The sequence below is a fragment of the Ranitomeya imitator genome, chromosome 7 (genome assembly GCF_032444005.1).
Source record: "Ranitomeya imitator isolate aRanImi1 chromosome 7, aRanImi1.pri, whole genome shotgun sequence".
In the NCBI taxonomy this organism is placed as follows: Eukaryota; Metazoa; Chordata; class Amphibia; order Anura; family Dendrobatidae; genus Ranitomeya; species Ranitomeya imitator.
The window spans coordinates 14,278,646-14,297,397 of NC_091288.1; the positions used below are offsets into that span (position 1 = coordinate 14,278,646).

The following is an 18,752-nucleotide window of genomic DNA, read 5'->3' on the forward strand; positions in this document are numbered from 1 at the left end:
AGAAGTGATGAGCAATAACAATTTGATTGTGACTACCCTGTAAATCTCCACCTTTGTCTCCTCTTTTCCTCCTTTTCACCATTCAATATCTAGACAGAGACGATAGCGCCAACAAGTCAGAATGTTCTTTTATTGGAAGACCTGAGCTGAAAATGTGCTTGAATCATTTCTCTGCCGGGGGCGCGGAGCTGCTATTCAGCGTGTCCCCCGCCCCGCAGAGCTCTTACAACTTGACCCTTTCCCTCCATAGAAGTCCTGGCAGGAATATAATATTAATAACTTTCTTATAGATTTATATATATATATAAACAGGAAACATTTATACATCTATAATACACAGATACATAATAATAAAATAAATATGGTGGCGGGGGAGGCGCGGCATGCGATGCCTTAGAAAGTCTCCCTGGAAGACGATAATTGTCACTTCTGCCTGTTAATGCTCATGAGTTCATCATCGGCACTAGATGAATGGATTTACCATAAAACGTAGACTAGAAGCATACGATGGGTTAATGCTGTCTGTCATCACTTGCCTCCTCTGTTTCTTTGGGGGCAATGCCACCCTGTACCAGTACACAACGTGCGGAACCTCATCTGGGTCTGAAGGTGGAAAGTCCTAGTTCAGTTCTTGGGTAAACATAGCTCTCCCTTGGGTTAGTACCTGCATGGACATCAGATGCCCAAATCTCCGGGATCCCCTAATGTTCTACGTAAAGACCTTGAAGCTACTCATGGACGCAGTAAGTTGCCAGTGATAAGAAGGTTCTGGTAATGCCCCAGTTTTGTCTATGTAAGTGCTGCTAAAGGAATGTTCAACACCGTGAGGACTTCGTGGTACCTTAAAGCTCTTCAGATCTAAGGAGGACAGTCTTTCTTCATCATGGACACCTGACAATGGACAGAAAGAATCTGCTATGTAGAACCTCTTCTCGTAGGTCAGTAGACGATGCAGAACAAGGCGGTCAGTCAACCCTGGTAGGATGCACCTCAGGGTCATCTCACTGGTTGGTCCTCGGCCCGAAATTTCAACTTTCCAGTTGGAGGATCCCCTGGGGATGGAACTCGCTCTTGTCCAAGATCCTTCGACCCAACTCGTACAAGAACTGACTATACCAGTGAATGCCCACCGGCTGAGATGTCTCACTTCCTTCCATTGCTCCTAGGCCATATAGTACCCGCAAAGGCCAATAGGCGATCTGTGCCAGCCTCTGTTTTTGTACCAGGGCAAAACAGGAAACAACGACATCATCCACCAAAATGGTCCCATGTTGAGTGAGAGGAGCAAAAACCCCTGTGTCTGTCTGTGTGCCCACTGAGGTGACTCTGGCCGGCACTAGTCCCGGGGCTCCAGACACCAGGATATATTGACCAGGTCTCACCTCACTGGCAAATAGAGCTTTGTACCCAACTGCCGGGGTGGAGGCATTGTCCGCTGCAAAGATGAGATGAGTTGGGGTGAGGGAAAGACTTCGAGGAGGATCCCCTGTCCTGATCACCTGGAACAGATGCTGAGATCCGGGGTCTCGATCCAGGAAGGTCATAAAGTCACTGAAGGTGGCACGGCCACTGCTGTCCATGGCCAGGACTGTCATGCCAGGCAAAAGTTCTGAGATGGGAATCTTGTCCCCAGACGATAAGGTGGCAATTGCCGTCCCCGGGAAGCAGCCTCCGGTCTTTGCCGCAGCAGAATGTTCTAGATAAAAAAGAAAAAAGAAATGTTATTAAAATAAATCTTATCATAATGATGAACATAAATGTTACTGCAGGTTATGATGTTATAGATCTCTGCTTGCTGTCAGCGAACGGAAGTGGCTAAGGCCGGTTTCACATTAGCGTTTACCTGATCTGTGGCGGGCTGCGGACTTCCTCCGTGAAGCCCCGCCCTCAGCCGCACCTCCGCCGCTAGCTCCGCCTACTTCTGCATGCGGCCTGCGTACCTATCTTTAACATTAGGTCGTGCGGCTGTATGCGGATGCTGCCGCATGCGTCGTTTTGACGATGCAGCGACCAGCGTAGGACGCAGCCTGTAGCATTTTTTTTTCCGCATCGTCAAAACGACGCATGCGGCAGCATCCGCATACAGCCGCACGACCAGCGTACCTAATGTTAAAGATAGGTATGCGGGCCACATGCAGAAGTAGGCGGAGCTAGCGACGGAGGGGCGGCCAAGGGTGGGGCTTCACGGAGGATGTCCGCAGCCCGCTGCAGATCAGGTAAACGCTAGTGTGAAACTAGCCTAATGGCCACCACTGCACTTATACATCTACAGGAAATCGCTCCAGGCAATACAATGGCAGGAGCGGAGCGGCGTCACTATGGCTCCATAACTAATATTTGCTTATTGCAAGCAGAGATCTTAAAAAGTGCCAGAAACAGCGTGGCCATGGGTTGTTACCAAAGCTAAGCCTGATCAGCTCCTCTACTACATCAATGGAAGCAAGCAGAGGTACTGCCACTCTTCTCCAATGCAAGTACTGGAGGTGGCAATCCAGTGTCACGGCCAGAGGGGGCGCCATTTTACTATGAGTATATTCACAATGCATTTTTGACCTACATTATTGCAGTCAGTGAATAGAACACATGATATGTATTGTGTGTCCTGCTTGCTTTACAATGCCGCGGCCGCCACCGTTTGTTTCTTTTATTAGTCATTTTGATATTTTTTTATGCCATTTAGGGGAAGATTGGCCAAAATAGTCAAATGTTTATCCTTTTCCTAAAATTAGGTGAAGAAACGGAGAGGGACGGGACAAGATAAACAGTGCTGGCCACGGGCGCTGACAAATAGATCATCTTGAGGATGGTCGCTGCCCACAGGCCACAAATAAACTTAATCACAAATATTGACCTGGGCACAGAGCTGCCTGCGATGGGGACCTGGTGCCAGGGGCGGTGAGCAGCCTGCGACGGGGACCCGGTGCCAGGGGTGGCGAGTTGCCTGCGACGGGGACCCTGTGTCGAGGGCAGTGAGCAGCCTGCGGTGGGGACCCGGTGCCAGGGGTGGCGAGTTGCCTGCGGTGGGGTCCTGGTGCCAGGGGTGGCGAGTTGCCTGCGGTGGGGACCCGGTACTGGGGGCGGTGAGCTGCCTGCGGTGGGGACCCGGTGCCAGGGGCGGTGAGCTGCCTGCGGTGGGGACCCGGTGCCAGGGGTGGCGAGTTGCCTGCGGTGGGGACCCGGTACCAGGGGTCGTGAGTTGCCTGCGGTGGGGACCCGGTACTGGGGGCGGTGAGCTGCCTGCGGTGGGGACCCGGTGCCAGGGGCGGTGAGCTGCCTGCGGTGGGGACCCGGTACTGGGGGCGGTGAGCTGCCTGCGGTGGGGACCCGGTGCCAGGGGCGGTGAGCTGCCTGCGGTGGGGACCCGGTGCCAGGGGTGGCGAGTTGCCTGCGGTGGGGACCCGGTACCAGGGGTCGTGAGTTGCCTGCGGTGGGGACCCGGTACTGGCGGCGGTGAGCTGCCTGCGGTGGGGACCCGGTGCCAGGGGCGGTGAGCTGCCTGCGGTGGGGACCCGGTGCCAGGGGCGGTGAGCTGCCTGCGGTGGGGACCCGGTACCAGGGGCGGTGAGCTGCCTGTGGGGGGGGACCCGGTGCCAGGGGTGGCGAGTTGCCTGCGGTGGGGACCCGGTACCGGGGGTGGCGAGTTGCCTGCGGTGGGGACCCGGTACTGGCGGCGGTGAGCTGCCTGCGGTGGGGACCCGGTGCCAGGGGCGGTGAGCTGCCTGCGGTGGGGACCCGGTGCCAGGGGTGGCGAGTTGCCTGCGGTGGGGACCCGGTACCAGGGGTCGTGAGTTGCCTGCGGTGGGGACCCGGTACTGGCGGCGGTGAGCTGCCTGCGGTGGGGACCCGGTGCCAGGGGCGGTGAGCTGCCTGCGGTGGGGACCCGGTGCCAGGGGCGGTGAGCTGCCTGCGGTGGGGACCCGGTACCAGGGGCGGTGAGCTGCCTGTGGGGGGGGACCCGGTGCCAGGGGTGGCGAGTTGCCTGCGGTGGGGACCCGGTACCGGGGGTGGCGAGTTGCCTGCGGTGGGGACGCGGTACAGGGGGCGGTGAGCTGCCTGCGGTGGGGACCCGGTGCCAGGGGCGGTGAGCTGCCTGCGGTGGGGACCCGGTACCAGGGGCGGTGAGCTGCCTGCTTCTCGTTTCACCAAGATCTTCATCAATGAGATTTCTCAGAACTGAGCACACAGGGCATCAGACCGGCAGGGTTCACCCCTTCCCTGCTGGACAGGACTCCAAGAATATTACCCCATACACGAGAGAGGGACACATTTTTATTTCTCGCCTCCATTTCCCATCTCTGTCTACGGTAAACGGAGAAAGTACTGAGGTACACAATTTAATCATGGGCTTCAGGTTTCTCTTCCTGCCCCATTGCCCCCGGTGTATAATTCCAGATTCATTGCCCCTGATCTAATCTCCGCCCCATCACCTGTGGGTGATATTGCAGATAAGTGGAAGGAACCGCAGCAACTCAGCTCCAAAGTGGAGACCCCGTAACGTTACAGAGCGGGGGGAGGGGGCGCTGAGTGCTGAGGTGCAGAGGGTAGAAAAGTCACCACCGTTCAGCTGATCCCATAACTGGTCTCCTCTGGTATAAACACTGCGCCCCCCGCCAGGAGCTTCATGGCCGAGCAGCTGCATGCAGCCGTACATCACCAAGCACAATGCGGAGTGTCGGATGGAGCGGTGTAAAGCCGCCATCACTGGACTCTGGAGGAGACGTGTTCTGTACAGTGACGGATCGCACTTCTCTATCTGCGTCTGATGGAGGAGGCTGGGTTTGCTGATTCCAGGAGGATGTTACCCCCTGACTGCATTGTACAGATGGTATAGGGAGATACTGCTATGAGCTGTTATCAGGGGGCGGCCTCGGACCCTCCGCTCCAGTGATGGGAAATCTGCATCTTCAGCACAAGACATTGTGGACAATTGTAGCTTCAGTTTTGTGGGAACAGTTTGGGGAAGACCCTTATCTGCCCCCCATGACTGTGCCCAGGGCACAAGCTCCATACAGACATGGAGGGAGAACATGAGCGGCCGAACAGACCCCGGACCACATGAAATGCTCTTCTGGATCAAGGGGCAAACATTCCCACAGACACCTCCAATATCTTGTAGAAAACTGGATATCACCCCCTGCACAAGGAGCCGTTCTATCTATTATCTATTATCTATCTATCATCTATCTATTATCTATCCATCTATCTATTTATCTATTATCTATTTATTATCTATCTATTATCTAATTATCATCTATCTATCTCTTATCTAATTATTGTCTATCTCTATCCCTCCATCCATCTCTGCAGTAGACTAGCTGTCTGCTCACTTTATATTATAGATGAGTAGTCATCTTTATGTCTCTATTGCCCTCTGGTCAGTAAACGGTCTTTTATGAGAGGACCCCTCCCTGGCACACCCGCCCCCCGACCTCAAACCCCTGTTTGCTTTTGGTTTATATATATAGGTGATTAGGTCGTTTTGAACTTTTCCAAGGACCTTACTGTGATTATTTTTAATATCCGCCTTGTTTTGCTGGGCGGCTCTGTGTGTTCTCTGTGGTCTGGGGATGTGGGTTTCAGATGCTGCGTGTAACCATGAAGGGGAGCAGTCTGGCAGTCGTCAGCTCTACAGGGGCCTGCGCTCTCCTCTCACCTCTGTCCTATACTACCTTGTCCTCCTCTTCACTCTTTCCTTTCACTGTCCCTCTGTCCCTAAGTAACCTCCTTATTCCTCCCCTCTTTGGTATTTGTAAGAGTTCACTAATGGCTGTGATTTCCTGCTCGCCACCTTCATATTGATACCAGAGCTCTTTATCTCGACTGACATCACCACCGCTGAGCTGCCGCTTCTCCTTCCTTCTGCTATTAAAAAAAATCAAATAACCTGCAGTGTCCTTCACTCAGTTCCCCATAATCAGAGTAACTCTGCTCCGTATAATTGTATAATACATCTCCAAATCCCATATTCCCTTCACACAGCTATTATGTGATAAAATTCTGCAACCACTAGGGGGAGCTCACTAGTCCATTGTTATTTGTATGTAGTGAGCTCCTCCTAGTGATGAATGTGTAAATCTGTATGTACTGAGCTCCCCCTAGTGATAGATGTATAAATCTATATGTACTGAGCTCCCCCTAGTGATGGATGTATAAATCTATATGTACTGAGCTCCCCCTAGTGATAGATGTATAAATCTATATGTACTGAGCTCCCCCTAGTGATAGATGTATAAATCTATATGTACTGAGCTCCCACTAGTGATGGATGTATAAATCTGTATGTAGTGAGCTCCTCCTAGTGATGGATGTATAAATCTGTATGTAGTGAGCTCCCCCTAGTGGTGGCTGTATAATCTGTATGTAATGAGCTTCCCCTAGTGGTGGCTGTATAAATCTATGTGTAGTGAGCTCCTCCTAGTGACTGTACAAATCTGTGTAGTGAGCTCCCTCTAGTGGTGGCTGTATAAATCTGTATGTAGTGAGCTCCTCCTAGTGGTGGCTATATATTCTGTATGTAGTGAACTCCCTCTAGTGGTGGCTGTATGATCTGTATGTAGTGAGCTCCCCCTAGTGGTGACTGTATAAATCTATATGTAGTGATCTTCTAGTGGTGGCTGTATAAATCTGTATGTAGTGAGCTCCCCCTAGTGGTGGCTGTATAAATCTGTATGTAGTGAGCTCTCTCTAGTGGTGGCTGTATAAATCTGTATGTAGTGAGCTCCTCCTAGTGGTGGCTGTATAAATCTGTATGTAGTGAGCTCCCTCTAGTGGTGGCTGTATAAATCTGTATGTAGTGAGCTCCTCCTAGTGGTGGCTGTATAAATCTGTATGTAGTGAGCTCCTCCTAGTGGTGGCTATATATTCTGTATGTAGTGAACTCCCTCTAGTGGTGGCTGTATGATCTGTATGTAGTTAGCTTCCCCTAGTGGTGGCTGTATGATCTGTATGTAGTGAGCTCCCCCTAGTGGTGACTGTATAATCTGTATGTAATGAGCTTCCCCTAGTGGTGGCTGTATAAATCTATATGTAGTGATCTTCTAGTGGTGGCTGTATAAATCTGTATGTAGTGAGCTCCCCCTGGTGGTGGCTGTATAAATCTGTATGTAGTGAGCTCCCCCTAGTGGTGGATGTATAAATCTGTATGTAGTGAGCTCCCCCTAGTGGTGGCAGTACAATCTGTATATAGTGAACTCCCCTAGTGGTGGTAGTACAATCTGTATATAGTGAACTCCCCTAGTGGTGGTAGTACAATCTGTATATAGTGAGCTCCCTCTAGTGGTGGCAGTATAATCTGTATGTAGTGAGCTCCTCCTAGTGGTGACTATATATTCTGTATGTAGTGAGCTTCCCCTAGTGGAGGATGTATAATCTGTATGTAGTGAGCTCCCTCTAGTGGTGGCTGTATAATCTGTATGTAGTGAGCTTCCCCTAGTGGTGGCTGTATAAATCTGTATGTAGTGAGCTCCCCCTAGTGGTGGCTGTATAAATCTGTATGCAGTGAGCTCCCTCTAGTGGTGGCAGTATAATCTGTATGTAGTGAGCTCCTCATAGTGGTGGCTGTATAAATCTGTATGCAGTGAGCTCCCTCTAGTGGTGGCAGTATTATCTGTATGTAGTGAGCTCCCCTTAGTGGTGACTGTATAAATCTGTATGCAGTGAGCTCCCTCTAGTGGTGGCAGTATAATCTGTATGTAGTGAGCTCCCCCTAGTGGTGACTGTATAAATCTGTATGTAGTGAGCTCCCCCTAGTGGTGACTATATAAACTTACTGAAAATTTGTCATCTTTGGATGCTGGAGGGGATGCAAATATTCAAGGTGGGGTGGGGACGTTGACAACAACTAAAGGAAATATTGAAAGGTGATAACTTCTACAATCGATTACAGATATACAGTAACAGGAAAGTCCCCGGCTCTGGTGACCGCGCTGTATCCCACGCGCTCCGTGTCCCATGGTCTCTCTGCGGCATTTCCTGCTCTGTCATTGAGTACCTGACCCACAGAGGCAATATGAAATCCCAGTAAGGGGTGTGGAGCAGGTTGGGACCTGCCAGGACTAGCTCACTCCTGCACAGCGTCAGGAGAGCCTGTCTAATCATTAACCACTAATTGCTAAAAAAAAATCCAGATATGCAAAAATCGGCTACATTTACAATCCCATTGTCTCAAGTGTACCGGATATGGCACAACGTGACAACACTCACCTCTGTCACACTGCGCTAAGCTCTACTTAACCCTCGCCTGGGCAGAGCGGCCTGCGGGTCTATGGAAGGCTACATCTATGTATCCAGAGTCTGAATCCAACGAGGTATAGCTGCAATACCCAAGACGGCCACTGACAGGTGGTGGCGCTGTTTTTTTTTTTTGTATTGCACTTCAGCTCCATTGAAGTTAATGAAGCTAAGCTGCAAAACCACATACAACCTATGGACATCTTGTCCAACTCCTTGACAATGCTCTCCTGATTTTGCTGTATTTAAGGACAGCCGTGACCTTCAGGCTGGAGGCCTCAGATGGACCTATATGAGGAGAAGCAGAATCTGAGCAGCACAGAGTGTTTCAGGATAGACTGAGAGGAAGGGGTGGGGTGCAGTCACCCATCCCTTTATGTGGTGGGGCATCATGTTATTGAGGTGGTATTTATGGAAGATCACAGACCGAGTTTCCCAGCAGCACAGAGTATTTCAGAGCAGTTCTTTGATCCCGTGTATTTGGCTGGTCCCCCATCTTGTGCACCCTGATGCTTGTAACTGAGAGATCGAGGATAATTCGGGGTCATATTGTACAACCCAAGGGAATGGAGCATATCCATAGTGACTGATGGCGCCGATATTACAGACGTCCAGGATTTGCTGCCATTTGTAGTCTCATCGGAAACCACTTGTATCTCGTACGCAAGAGGGGGGCACTGAATACTGTCATAACCACGGGGGTCTGTGAGCCGGGGGTCACCTAGCCCACCCCTGACCCAGGAGTCTGATTTCTTGCAATGTCGATGTTCCAAACCCCACTTGCTATATCAGGAACTGGTGGTCTCTGCTGTTTGTGGGGGGCACCGTTCATTCTGGTTCAGAGGTTTGGAAATCTTCAACCATCATTAACTGCAATCAATTAGTTCCAGTATCCTGCGCCCCTGCACTCTCAGGGGTGGGGGGTACTCACAGCAGCTCCGATCCGGGGGTCTTCTGCCAGTCATCAACTTGTAACTGCCCTTCCCCACACTATACGTGCGGTATGTCCCAGTGCTCCCAGTATTCCCATCATCTTCAGTGAGAGGGACCCAACCAGCAGCAGCTCCTGGCTCAGCAGATAATGGGTTAACTGCATTCATCCCTAAAATGTGGCGTTCAGCCCCACCTCTGAATCTATTGTAACACTGCCCCATCACCCTGCTGCAGAAACGCTTTCCTTCCCGAAATAACGAAGCGCGGCGCCGATTAGATTCTCACAGATCACTTTTATTTTAAATATATTGTACAATTTCACAGAAGCAAAATATACATTCTACAATCATCGTAGTACCAAAACCGACTGTACGGAAATAAAAAAATAGAAATCGCTTACAGTAATAAATTAGCTCTTTATGTAAATAGTTCAGTGAGTAGCTGCATCCCCTGCAGGTTCAGGTTCTTCTGTCGTCCCTTCGACAATCACTGAGACTAGGACGGTCATGGAGATGCGTTATTGGGGACCTGTCGCCAGGATTCACCCTTCTAATCCACCTTCACCACGCTGGATAACTTGGAAATAACTTTCCAAAGTTGAGAAACTATCGTAAAAACCTTTGTGTGTTTTTATGGACGGTCGCCCTCAGGTGTCCGCTGGGTGTATCCAGATACTGAAATAATCGGTAGTGACCCAGCCCCTCTTACTACAATGATCCCCCCAGATCTTAGGCTCGTACAGTATAGCGGTGCGCGCTGTGTGTCCGCTGTGGTCTGGGCAGAGACCGATCTTTCTCTGCGCTTGCGCCAAACATCCTGCACTTGCTCCGATTCTCTGATCACAGGATTAAAGTGGCCTGCGGATGATGGAGGCCGATAACAGAGGGCCTGGCAAAGTACTTTTCATCAGGATACCTGCAAAGTCCAGCAGACACTAGTGCACTGATTTGCACATTACTGGAGATTTTTTAAAACTACTTTTATGTATGCAGCACTGCTGCAGAATAATAGCTGTAACTTTAGAATTTGTAGACTGTGGTGAAAGCAATTTATAAGGATAAACCCTAATGACAGGTAACTTTTAGGCAGCTGTTCATAAGGACAACCACCATTGATATGTTTTATTAGGGTATTCTGATTTAATTGAAGGGGGCCGGAGGAGTTAGGGGGGGTTTACATTGTGTTTTAGGCTACTGTCAGTAGTTCCCTTGGGGCTTACATCTGAAGCCCTGGAAAATGGATTTGGACGTTTTGCTCTGAGGAGACATTGACTGTAATGCTGCAGACGGAGTCGGTGTGCCCACTCGGACATCATTTTTGGCATTTTGTGCCTATTTAAGGTGGGCACTAAATCGTGGTTGACTACGGCTTGGTGCCTGTCTTAAATAGACGGACACTGCCAAAAATGATGTCCAACAGAGCACAATGTGCCTCCATTTACATAATTACTGTCAATTGCCCCTTCAGGACAAACGTCGAAATCCAGTTTTCCAGGGCATCCGATATGAGCCCCAATGGAGCCACTGATCACAGCTTAAAATGCAGCAGCAGACCCCTTTTAAAGTGAACCCGGCCTGTTGAAAATGATGTCTGATCTACAGGTAGGATATTATAAGTACGAGGAGCTGATCAGAGTGATATACATTTGTTTGTGGGAAACGTTCCTGCATGACATGTACTTTATTAATAGACAGCCCTGCTGTTTGTATGCAGAGGAGTCCAGTGGGCGGTCCTACTCGGTGATGGATATCTCTGGGTGTACAGTCATACAGGGAAGACTGGCAATCACTGAGAAGGACCGCCCACTGGACTCCTCTGCATACAAACAGCAGGGATTTCACTGATCCTTTCCTACAAACCTACTTATCATTCTGCTCCATGCTGTGCACAGATCGGACGGCAGGTACAATGTGACAGGTTCCTTTTATGCTTTCCAAGTGCAAATTCAAAATCTGCAACCGGCCCCCAAACTGTGACACAATGTCTAGTACCGATCTCTTCATATTTGGCAGGGAGGTATTCAGGACTTCCTGCAAGGCTCTGGACTCACAGCATCTCGTGTCCCTTGTTAAGTTTAGCTTCTCATTTAGGGTTGCCCACTTGGGACCCCAATCTAAATCGGAGCAAAAGGCAACTCCCGCTCTAGAGGACCCAGTGTTCCCTGTACTACACGGTCGGATACTCATTGACCAGCGTGTAATTCTACCTTACAGAAATGTACGGCTGATCAGATAATCCCTGCCGTGGCCATCTGTAGACAAGGGGTCGCCTTAATAGGACCACCGCTACAATGAAATATTTTATATTCTGTGCTGATGAAAACAAGGACATGAAAGAGTGAATGGTTCACAGTCTATGATGTGTCTGTCCATGATGTGCCGCAAGATACAATGGAACCCAAGAAATAGTGGAAGAGTTGGATACATTTCTCTCCTAATGCCAGAAACGGACACTTTGTTACCAGTGACCCAGTATTTACAGACGTAGTGAGGGGGACTGGGAAGTGTGTGAAGAGGGGGTATAGGTGGTCACGGGGGAGCAATTGGGGATCTATATTATGAGGGGGGACACAGTTCATATTCTGCTACGGAGCCCTCTCTACTTAATGCGTGAGGATTGACAGACCTGCACCACGACCAGTCCGATGACTACAGAAGAGACTGACGAGAACTAGGATCAGTAATGCCCTTTCCTCAGAGTCTCACAGTTTATTATTTAAGTGCTACATGATATATGATTAGCGCTCAGTTTAGCGTCTTAAGTCAGATCCTTTTCTAGGATGTACCATAGAAGTCTGAAATGTGGGGAACCCTAGAGGTTCCCTTTTTGCTGTCGGACTTCTGCCTCGCTCAAAGGCACAATGGGGGGCATTCTATCGTGCACCCACCACAGTGGTGTAGCATCCATCCCCTGGCGACAGTAACGCTAATGTGACACGAAAAATGAAGCCACACGGAGCACTGCGTAAAGTTTCTCCAGCTCAGGTGCTCCGCAATGGACCTGCCACAGACCTGCTTCCTACAGTGCCAATGACCCCATACAGTGCTCAATCCTCAGGTGCTCCCAAATTATGACCCCATACAGTGCTCTATCCTCAGGTGCTCCCAAATTATGACCCCATACAGTGCTCAATCCTCAGGTGCTCCCAAATTATGACCCCATACAGTGTTCAATCCTCAGGTGCTCCCAAATTATGACCCCATACAGTGCTCAATCCTCAGGTGCTCCCAAATTGCCTACTGAAGGTGCCACAGTGGAGCCTCACATATTCCCGGAGCCTGCGCTCACCTTCCCTGCTGGCTTTCATGAAGACCTCCTCATGTCATGATCCATCATGGACCTCATTTACCCTATGGTTAAAGTAGCTCTGAGTTGGGGTCTCCACACTGGACTTCAACCTCTCAGATACGTATAGCGCATCCTATAGATGACATTTTAAAACTTTGCTAAACTTTTACTAATCTTTTGGTATATTGTAGCCCAGGGGTTGAGACACCCACCGAACGCTCAGACCACAGGTCGGTAGTTTACAGGCTCGATAGAAACGTTTTGAGTCCATGCACCACTATGTGTGTGCTTGTGCCCTGTGGTCTGAGTAACTGCTGCTCTCAGGATCCCGACCTCCACTGATCTATAGGGATTTTTAGAGGCTACAATATATTAAAAGATTAATAAAAGTTACAACTTAAGTATTTTTTTTATTACCATTCTATCAATTCTCATCAATCCAGTAAATGCATGGGAATTGTTCAATATATTATTTTTTTTAAAGTAATTAGTATTGCACTAACCCCATATATGGAGTTTTTATCTTAAAAAAAAAATAATATATGCAACAAAAAAATAATGTATATCTATTAATTCATCTTGTGATCCTTGTTTTAATCAGCACGTAATATGCCCATTCTAAATAATATTTCTACCTTTTTAAAATGCCCTTTTTTGCAAGACGAACGTGACAGTTGCTTCAAAAAACTCAAGTCCTTCACAATAAAACTACAAGCTGCTTCATTGTACCATTCACATCTAATATCTTTTGTTTTGTTACAAGTGAATTAGACGAGTTCAGCTACACTGATGTATATTCTACAATAGCTCAGCAGTGTATTTCCTAGAAATGACTGGCCCTGTATATAGTATAACTTAACATATATTATTACGCTCATTTTCATTAGTTGATCAGTTATGCTTTGCTTTTTATCATCCTTTATATTTTCTCACATCTCCAGTGATTTATTTTTCTTTTATTTCCTTATTTCTATAAACATTTTGTTCCTTGTCTCCTAGATTTGTGCTTATTTAGGGCCCATTGCGGTGCCCATGGCGGTGCCCTGGGTTTGGAAGGTACTGTCTTCTAGTTCACTAGTGTCTCATCTCCATTTCTTTGCACTATTCCACCATTGACTTTCTCTTGTTTGTCAATCAGTATCTTTCCTTCTTCAGTTCTCCTTCGTCACCCTTCCTTTTCCTTCCTTCCTTCCCTTCCTTGAGGCTTTGTCACTTGCATTTTTTCCTTCATTTTTCCTTTTCTTTACTTTTTTCTCTTCACCTCCTGGAGATTTCCTTTTCTTTTCCTTTCTATATTTTCTTTCCCCTTTTTTCTTCTTCTTGTTTAGTCCTTTGAAGCTGGTAGATCCTAATTCTTCACCTCCATGTGACCTGAAAGAAAATAAAAAGGACATTAATGGCTATCCCTCCATGCAGACCTATAATACCCTTAAAGTTCCCCATAACTAGATTTAAATGCATTACATTTTTACAATTTACTCTTCCTTTCAATAATAATATTTGAAAGTATGATTGATCTACGGGCATTAGGACAAACTTATAGGCCCATGACCAATGAATGCCTACTGCCTTTGGAATTCCATACAGAAAGGCTGTAAGCACAAAATTAATGTTTCAATCAAGCATAGGTGCTCGGTGCACCCTTGGTGTGGCCATGGCCAAACTGTTAAGAGCACTTTCCACCTTCTTGTTTCTATTAATTTTTTTGCCATTCTCTGGCTCCTGTAAAGCCAGACCTGTCAATCAAGAAAGAGGAGGCTGAGACAGATGGGAAACAAGTAGGTTGGAATGTGCACTACACCGTTTGTGCACCAAAAGCTCGTGCTTGGTTTGAACAGTCATTTTGTGTTGACAGACTTTTTTTTTTTTTTTTTTTAATGCTAAAGGGAATCTTTCACCAGGTTTTTATACCCTATCTGAGAGCAGTATGATGTAGGGGCAGAGACCTTGATTCCATTGATGTCACTTAATGGGCTGCTTGCTGCCAGATTGACAAAACAGTTTTCTCTGCTTCAGATCTACCAGTTCTGAATGATGAGCTCTGCAATGTGCATAGGCATAAAACTGCCCCATCAGTAGTGTGGTGTGGTGCAGGCTTATACACATCTCAAGAATATGGAGGACTACATGACTCTAGGTTTACTAGTCCTATAGTGATAATCTCCTGCTAATAAAACTGAGATTTTATCAAAACTACAGCAAGCAGCTCAGTAAGTGACTCACTGGTGGAATCAGGGCTTCTGTCTCTACATTATGCTGCTCTCAGATTAGGTGGCAAAAACCAAGTGACAGATTCCTTTTAAGGAGACCTTGTATGGTCTCCATTGCTTTACAGCTTTGATCTTTTTATTCTCTTCAGTTCTATAAGGGCTAGACCTTGTATGGTCTCAAGTGCTTAGAAGCCTAGACCTTTTATAGTCTCTTAGGACAAAAAACGTAGACCTTGTATAGTCTACAGTACTATGAAGCATAGACCTTGTATGGTCTCCAGTGCTATCAAGCTTACACCTTGTACGGTCTCCAGTGCTATGAAGCTTAGACCTTGTATGGTCTCCAGTGCTATGAAGCTTACACCTTGTATGGTCTCCAGTGCTATGAAGCTTAGCCCTTGTACGGTCTCCAGTGCTATGAAGTTTAGACCTTGTATGGTCTCCTGGGACATAAAGCTTAGCCTATGTACGGTCTCCAGTGCCATGAAGCTTAGACCTTGTACGGTCTCGAGTGCTATGAAGCTTAGACCTTGTATGGTCTCGAGTGCTATGAAGCTTAGACCTTGTAAGGTCTCGAGTACTATAAAGCTTAGACCTTGTACAGTCTCGAGTGCTATGAAGCTTAGACCTTGTACAGTCTCGAGTGCTATCAAGCTTAGACCTTGTACGGTCTCCAGTGCTATGAAGCTTAGACCTTGTAAGGTCTTGAGTGCTATGAAGCTTAGACCTTGTACGGTCTCCAGTGCTATGAAGCTTACACCTTGTAAGATCTCGAGTGCTATGAAGCTTAGACCTTGTACGGTCTCGAGTGCTATGAAGCTTAGACCTTGTACAGTCTCCAGTGCTATGAAGCTTAGACCTTGTACAGTCTCCAGTGCTATGAAGCTTACACCTTGTAAGGTCTCGAGTGCTATGAAGCATACACCTTGCACGGTCTCTAGTGCTATGAAGCTTAGACCTTGTACAGTCTTCAGTGCTATGAAGCTTAGACCTTGTACGGTCTCGAGTGCTATGAAGCTTAGACCTTGTATGGTCTCGAGTGCTATGAAGCTTACACCTTGTATGGCCTCCAGTGCTATGAAGCTTAGACCTTGTACGGTCTCGAGTGCTATGAAGCTTAGACCTTGTACAGTCTCCAGTGCTATGAAGCTTACACCTTGTAAGGTCTCGAGTGCTATGAAGCTTAGACCTTGTACGGTCTCGAGTGCTATGAAGCTTAGACCTTGTACAGTCTTCAGTGCTATGAAGCTTAGACCTTGCACGGTCTCTAGTGCTATGAAGCTTAGACCTTGTATGGTCTCGAGTGCTATGAAGCTTAGACCTTGTACGGTCTCGAGTGCTATGAAGCTTAGACCTTGTACGGTCTCGAGTGCTATGAAGCTTAGACCTTGTACGGTCTCGAGTGCTATGAAGCTTAGACCTTGTACAGTCTTCAGTGCTATGAAGCTTAGACCTTGCACGGTCTCTAGTGCTATGAAGCTTAGACCTTGTATGGTCTCGAGTGCTATGAAGCTTAGACCTTGTACAGTCTTCAGTGCTATGAAGCTTAGACCTTGCACGGTCTCTAGTGCTATGAAGCTTAGACCTTGTATGGTCTCGAGTGCTATGAAGCTTACACCTTGTATGGCCTCCAGTGCTATGAAGCTTAGACCTTGTACGGTCTCGAGTGCTATGAAGCTTAGACCTTGTATGGTCTCGAGTGCTATTGTCAAGGTGAAAATATATATCTTTATACACTTTTGTACTTTTATATTTTCTTATGCTGTGAAACAATAAGTTTTTTCCCTTTGCTTGCTAATGCAAATGTAACTGTATTTAACATGGCTGCCAGTATTCACCTTTGCCCTAGTTCTGCTTCTGCTAAAGAAGCAAGTTTCACATTCCAGAAGCTAAGTATCATTTCTGTTGAAGTCGAAACTTAAAATGACGTGGAGAAAGGAGGATCCATCAGATGACGTCAGGACCAACCAGAAAGACTGAATACTAGACATATTGCTTAACCCCGCCTAACCCCGCCCTCTGCACACCTTCCCCCAATGGACCATATAATGCTATGTATAGGAAATAAAGAGTTCAGTTGCTGTGACGTTGCCACTACGTGTGGAAGCACGAGCATGCACTGAGATTGAACCAGCATTTTGTCTGACTCATTCTTATCCGGTACCAATGCTCTTAATTTAATTTGGAATGACTGGTGAAGGAAGGATATTGTCGTGATGACTCCGACACTATGAAGCTTAGATCTTATATGGTCTCCAGTGCTATGAGGCTTACACCTTGTATGGCCTCCAGTGCTATGAAGCTTAGACCTTGTATAGTCTCTAGTTGGAAGAAGCTTAGATCTTATATAGTCTCCAGTGTGTGCAGGACTTCAGCTGTTGTGAAACTATAACTCCCAGCATGCTCTGCCAGCATGGTTGTCAGTGTGTGCTGTGAGCTATGTATCATAAAACCTGTAGTGCTGCAGGTTGCGGACTCTTGGCTTAGAACTTGTATGGTCACCAGTGCTATGAAATCGTGGTCTGATTAATGACTAGGAATTGTTGCAGCTTTCTTGCTATAACAAATTTCACTTAATATATTCAGTGTTGGCGGTTACAGACAGTGATGTAGCAGAGCCGGTTATGTCAGCACTTAACACGTACATGGACAATTTACACATTGCACTTTCTTGTTGGCTTATGTCAAGCAGCGTGCGTGCATCAGTCTGCTCCAATATTCCAAGGAGCGCTGAGCCTCAGTGACATCACAACGTTCCAATGACTTGGAGCTGGACAGATGGACCTGGTGCAGAGGGTGTATTGCATAATGAAGGCACAGTCTCTAGGGCCATGATTTGCAGACTACAGCTCTCCAAATGTTGTAAATGGACAACTCCCACCGTGGCCTGCTTTATGCAGGCTATCAGGATGTGCTGGGAGTTGTAGTTTTCACCAACTGGAGACTCGCAGGTTGGAAATCACCACTTTAGAACAATATTATTTGGTATTTAATATGTCACAACATGTAACAAATCTGGTGCACCCCATGGTCCAATCTGCATCAGAACTGCGGCGCATTTGCCATAGCAAATCTCCTCCACATCAATATCAACATTCGCCCCTGAATTCTGGCAGCTGCACTGATGTGTGTATGTGCACGTTCATACTGATGGGGATTTGGATCAACATCATGGGCAAGCACGGTGGCTCAGTGGTTAGCACTGCACTATATATAGGGCAGCATGGTGGGTCAGTGGATAGCACTACTAGCCATAGGGCAGCACGGTAGCTCAGTGGTTAGGACTACTATATATAGGGCAGCACGTTGGCTCAGTGGTTGGGACTGCACTATATATAGGGCAGCATAGTGGCTCAGTGGATAGCGCTGTATTATATATAGGGTAGCACTGTGGCTCAGTGGTTAACACTGTACTATATGTAGGGCAGCATGGTGGCTCAGTGGTTAGGACTACTATATATAGGGCAGCACGTTGGCTCAGTGGTTGGGACTGCACTATATATAGGGCAGCATAGTGGCTCAGTGGATAGCGCTGTATTATATATAGGGTAGCACTGTGGCTCAGTGGTTAACACTGTACTATATGTAGGGCAGCATGGTGGCTCAGTGGTTAGGACTACTATATATAGGGCAGCATGTTGGCTCAGTGGATAGGACTGTACTATATGTAGGGCAGCATGGAGGCTCAGTGGATAGGACTGTACTATATATAGGGCAGCATGTTGGCTCAGTGGATAGGACTGTACTATATGTAGGGCAGCATGGAGGCTCAGTGACTAGCTCTGAAGCCTTGCACCACTGGGGCCCTGGGCTCAAATCCCACCCAACATCTACATGGAGCTTGTACGTTCTTGCGTGGGTTTCCTCCGGGTACTCCGCTTCCCTCAAACACTCTAAAGACATATTGATGGGGAATTTAGATTGTGAGCCCCAATGGGGACAGCGATGATGATGTCTAAAGCGCTGCGGAATTAATGGTGCTGTATAAGTGAGTAAAAGAAATAAATAACCATGGCGTCTCGAGTGCAGTTTGATTGCACAGGCAGGAAGTGTTGTCATGGGGAAAAAGATGCTGAAATCATTGGGATTGTT

At 47.6% G+C, this 18,752-nt stretch overlaps 1 protein-coding gene and 1 long non-coding RNA gene across 3 annotated transcripts in view; one reads left to right on the plus strand and one right to left on the minus strand.

Annotated features, from left to right (window-relative positions):
• The window catches only part of LOC138644417 (uncharacterized), a 301,511-nt gene that overhangs the window by 82,893 nt on the left and 199,866 nt on the right, over positions 1–18,752 (plus strand). The window lies entirely within an intron of this gene.
• Positions 114–18,752, minus strand: part of IHH (Indian hedgehog signaling molecule) — an 82,445-nt gene continuing 63,806 nt past the window's right edge. The window contains exon 3 of one of the 2 annotated variants that reach the window (XM_069732751.1): positions 114–1,696. In XM_069732751.1, the coding sequence (XP_069588852.1) occupies positions 1,029–1,696 (668 nt within the window). In that variant the 3' untranslated portion in view covers positions 114–1,028. Of the gene's footprint in view, positions 1,697–13,452; positions 13,822–18,752 lie in introns of those variants that run through there. The other variant, XM_069732752.1, reaches the window with a different exon arrangement.